We start from the raw sequence: 4,461 nt of genomic DNA on the forward strand, positions 1-4,461 counted from the left end.
CTCTCCTTGATCATTCTTGATTCGCAAAATATCAAACATTGTCTAATTCTGTTTGGTTTTGGAGATTAGATCATAGAAATACAAGTTTTTGTTTCTTGGTCGCTATTGTGTGGTAGTCGTCATGTTTAAATTCATGAAATGATATGTTACGCGCAGACTTTTGATTGCTGAAGCTGAGAAAGCTGCCAAGGCACTGGAGGTTGCTGCGACAAAGAGTCCTTTTGCACAGTCTTCTTTGATAGAGACCAGAAAGCTTATAGCTGAAGCTATTCAATCACTGGAATCCATTGATACACAAGCTATAACTGACAGTAATGTTCCTTCGGTTGGTTTGAGTGAGGTCAGTCAAGAAAAAGAATCAGCATCTGAAGTTCTAAACCAATCAAAATTGGCCCCAGTAAATGGACACACAACATTATCATCAATGGACTACAAGTTCCCTGAAAATTTTAGCAAATTTTCCTTGGAGAAGCCAGTTAATGGTGAACCTGAACTTCTCCTAACCAATGGTTGCGCATCCTTACCTTTTAGTTTGAATAGTCAGATAAGCGAGTCTAGTCCATCTAATCAACAAAGGGAAGCCGAACAGGATCAGAGAAGTGAATACGGAACAGAGCCTTCTCCAATAGTGATGGAAACTCAGTCCCTTGAAAATGAGACAGTGTCTAGATCACCTATAGTAGTATCTAAAAGATGGGTTCGCGGAAGGCTCGTCGAAGTGGCTGAAGAGAAACAATAAAATGGGTAAAGCTTAGCTCAGTTTTCAAGCATTAATACAATGCAGTGTCACATTATTTGTTACATGTTATATAGATCATAAATGCCACAAATATTTTCTGCTTTAATAGTGTGATCATTGCATACTCATCCTTTCACTCTTTGAAATCAAGCAAGAGGTGAGTTCAATCAGCCTCGTAACAGCCAACTACGTGTAGACAGATCGAGGAAGACTAAAATAGCAATCACTAAGGAAAGGGCACACTTCTATTAGGTCACAGGATACTTCTCCTAATCATGTTACATTAAACTAAGTTAATCATATGATTGTTTTGTTACTTTACAGTGTATGAGTTGATTCTTTGAGTAATTTACATTGTAGTTTTGTAGCCACTGCATAGTTGAGTCCAAGCTGTGACCATTTTCCCCTTCGGCAGGAGAATCCATTAAACTGGGGATCCCACCGGAATCATCAAGAGTAGGGCAGTGTTGGTTAAGGGTCAACCAAATTTTCTTTTACATTTATTTTTTCAAATTCGCCCTTCAACTACTGTATGGCAATTGACCAAAACTTCCATAGCTTTGCTCCTTTTCGGTGGTACTGTTTTTAAGGCTGTGGTACTATGGTTGAATTTAAGCTATAATGATTAGTTTTAAGGAGAAGATAAATCTCAGTAACACACTGCGTAAAAATGCTATTCTTTTATAATAGAAATTTGTTGGAAGATAAAAATGTTCATTTTTAATCGAATATATATATATTTTTTATTGACTTCCCATTAAAATTCATATAGAATAAGAAAACGAAAAAAAAATTGTAAAAGTATTGATACGTATACAAGATTTACGTAATTAATTGTAAAATTAAAGGGGATACACTATCACTTCATAGATTTAGCTATTCAATATACCTAAATTAATCTCTTGTATGATGGTGGAAAGGTTACAAATTAATTTGCGTATGAGAATCTACATTCTTGTCAATCTGTTTCTTCTGGTTCCTCTTTCAGCAAAACGACAGAGCAACAGAAGCAGACAGAATAAGATATGAGAATGAAAGAAAAGTATAGTGAAATGAATTTGATTAGGTATAGTGAAAAGAAGAGAAACCTGATGTTTAACTTTACTTTTTAAAAGCTTTCTCCCTGAGTGTTATTATTTTTCTTGTTGCGTGATTATTATGGTAGTTGGGCCTGTTGAAGCAATGGGCTGAGATGGGCCTGGGCGGTAGGATAGGACATCGTTTTCGTTCACAAGACAAGACGTTATTTTCTTCCTTCCTTCAACTTCCACCATAACACTAACACAACAGTCCTTCTCCTCTTCCTCCTCTTCTCCTCCTCCGGTGACCGGTCACCGCCAGGCAGCAATGGAAAGGGATTCATCTTCCGACGAAGTAGACGAGTTCATCCATCGGAAGGAGAGGAATGCGCCTACATCTCCCTCTTCCTTCCACTTCCAACCCCTCACTGCGCGAATCACTTCCAACTTCAACTTTCCTTTTCAGAAGCGATACCTCTTCGCCATTCTCCCTCTCTTCGCAATCCTCCTCTACTACGTCATCCCCGATTCCCACTCGCTCTTCTCCCTCTCCTCCGTCAACCTCAATCTCCGCCACCATCAACCCGAGGAATCTCAATTGCGCGCCCTTTACCTTTTGCGCCAACAGCAATTAGGGCTTCTCCACGCTCTCAATTCCACTTCCCAAACTCCCACTCTCAAATCCCTTCTATCCAACCAGATTTTCCTCAACTCACAGATTCAGCAGCTTCTTCTCAGTCCCTACACCCCTGCCACCTCTCTCTATTTTCGGAACGCCTCGTGTGGAACAGTGGATCAGAACCTGCGAGAAAGGAGGACCATCGAGTGGAGGCCCAAGGCTAATAAATTTTTGGTTGCAGTGTGCGTCTCGGGGCAGATGTCTAACCATCTGATGTGCTTGCAGAAGCAGATGTTCTTCGCGGCTCTCCTTAACCGGGTCCTGGTTATTCCCAGCTCCAAGGTGGATTATGAGTACGAGAGAGTATTGGATGTGGAGCACATGAATAAATGCATTGGAGGTAAAGTCAAAGCAGTGATCTCCTTCCAAGAGTTTTCTAGCATGAGGAAGAATGGCAAGCACGAGGGTAAATTCTTGTGTTATTTTTCGCTGCCTCGACCCTGTTGTCTGGATGAGGAGCATTTGAGGAAGTTGAAATCGTTGGGGCTTTTGTCTACAAATAGGCCTGCGACTGTGTGGGATGAAGATGCGAGGAAGCCCAGAACGAGGAGCGTGGAAGAGGTTGTGTCAAGATTTTCACGGGAGGAAAAGGAGGATGTTTTAGCCATTGGGGATGTATTGTATGCAGATGTGGAGGAAGAATGGGTGACGCAAGCAGGTGGCCCATTGGCTCATCGATGCAAGACTCTGATTCAACCCAACCGTCTCATTTTCCTCACCGCTCAACGTTTTATCCAAACCTTCCTCGGCAGGAACTTCCTTGCATTGCATTTCCGAAGACACGATTTCTTGAACTTCTGGTACCTACGTCGCCTCGCCTAGCCTCCTTAATCACCATCTATCATGAAAGCGCAATTAAGTAAATAATTGCGAGCGATATGATTGTGATTGTGATTGTGATGTGTGATGATACGTTTTGTTTCTTGTTTACAGTAATGGTAAAAAACCAAGTTGCTTTTATCCTATTCCTCAAGCAGCAGATTGTATCTTGCGTGTGGTTGAAAGAGCCAATGCACCCCTCATTTACCTCTCTACAGACGCCGCAGAGAGTGAAATTCGGCTGCTTCAGTCACTGCTTGTGAGAGAGGGCAGGCACGTTCCACTTGTCAAACGCCCACCTCGGAATTCGGCAGAAAAATGGGACTCTTTGTTGTACAGGCATCACATTGAAGGAGACCCTCAGGTCTGAATACAATGCATTATACGTCAATGTCATTCATTACCTTCTTTTTTCCGACCGCTTTTAACATCGGGTCAATATTATTTCTAATTCTATGACATATCCATTCATCATGCTGCATCTCTTAATTGTTCAGTTTGTATCCTTATGTGCGGTGTGCGCCTTGTAAATTCCTCTGCTAAATTGCCTTGTGGACATTGTTTTCTTAAGGTGGAAGCTATGTTGGACAAGACTATATGTGCCATGTCTAGTGTGTTCATTGGAGCATCCGGTTCAACTTTCACCCAGGACATTCGACGGCTAAGAAAGGACTGGGGATCCACATCATTGTGCGATGAGTACCTTTGCCACGGTGAGGAGCCAAATGTTGTAGCGGAGATGGAATGAGAACCACAAATAACTCCGATCTCACTTTCGAGGACACCTCATCTTTGTCCTGCAAACATTTGACTTAGAGTAGGATTTTGTCAATATGTGTTGTAGTGTATCATAGTAGAGTTAGTCATTTCACTTGTAACTTTTACTGGTTTATATATATTCTACTACAATAAATATAGTGTATGATTAACAGCTGTTTCCATGTATAACTCTTCAGCGTACCAAACCCTTCTTCCCTATCCCAAACCCACATCCCGATTCTTTTTTGTGATAAATGAGAGGAAATAGATAAAGTAATTTGGAAGGGAAGAAAATGAAAAAGAAATAAAATACAAATAAAGGTTTATTGTTGAAAAAAAAAATAATAATCATAATGGATTATTGGTTTGGCATCATAATAAATTATGTATTTTCATTTTCGAACATAACCCTCCTAGATAACATAATTAATTAAGTGCATGTTTTT

General features: G+C 40.6%; 2 protein-coding genes across 4 annotated transcripts in view; both read left to right on the forward strand.

The window, feature by feature from the left end:
• Positions 1–1,446, forward strand: part of LOC106760146 — a 3,790-nt gene extending 2,344 nt beyond the window's left edge. The window contains exons 7-9 of one of the 3 annotated variants that reach the window (XR_002667663.1): positions 157–744; positions 891–991; positions 1,100–1,446. Coding sequence is in view for 2 of the 3 variants with exons in the window: in XM_014643592.2 (XP_014499078.1) it covers positions 157–739 (583 nt within the window). In the remaining variant the exon portion in view is untranslated. Of the gene's footprint in view, positions 1–156; positions 1,056–1,099 lie in introns of those variants that run through there. The other 2 variants (XM_014643592.2, XM_014643591.2) reach the window with 2 other exon arrangements.
• Positions 1,447–1,592: 146 nt separating this feature from the next.
• On the forward strand, positions 1,593–4,185 carry LOC106760151. The gene is made up of 3 exons (XM_014643599.2): positions 1,593–3,237; positions 3,371–3,620; positions 3,828–4,185. The coding sequence occupies exons 1-3, from the start codon at positions 2,087–2,089 to the stop codon at positions 4,002–4,004; spliced, it is 1,578 nt and encodes a 525-aa protein (XP_014499085.1). The 5' UTR covers positions 1,593–2,086; the 3' UTR covers positions 4,005–4,185.
• The last annotated feature ends 276 nt before the right edge of the window (positions 4,186–4,461 follow it).

This window comes from Vigna radiata, chromosome 5 (genome assembly GCF_000741045.1).
Source record: "Vigna radiata var. radiata cultivar VC1973A chromosome 5, Vradiata_ver6, whole genome shotgun sequence".
NCBI classification, from domain to species: Eukaryota; Viridiplantae; Streptophyta; class Magnoliopsida; order Fabales; family Fabaceae; genus Vigna; species Vigna radiata.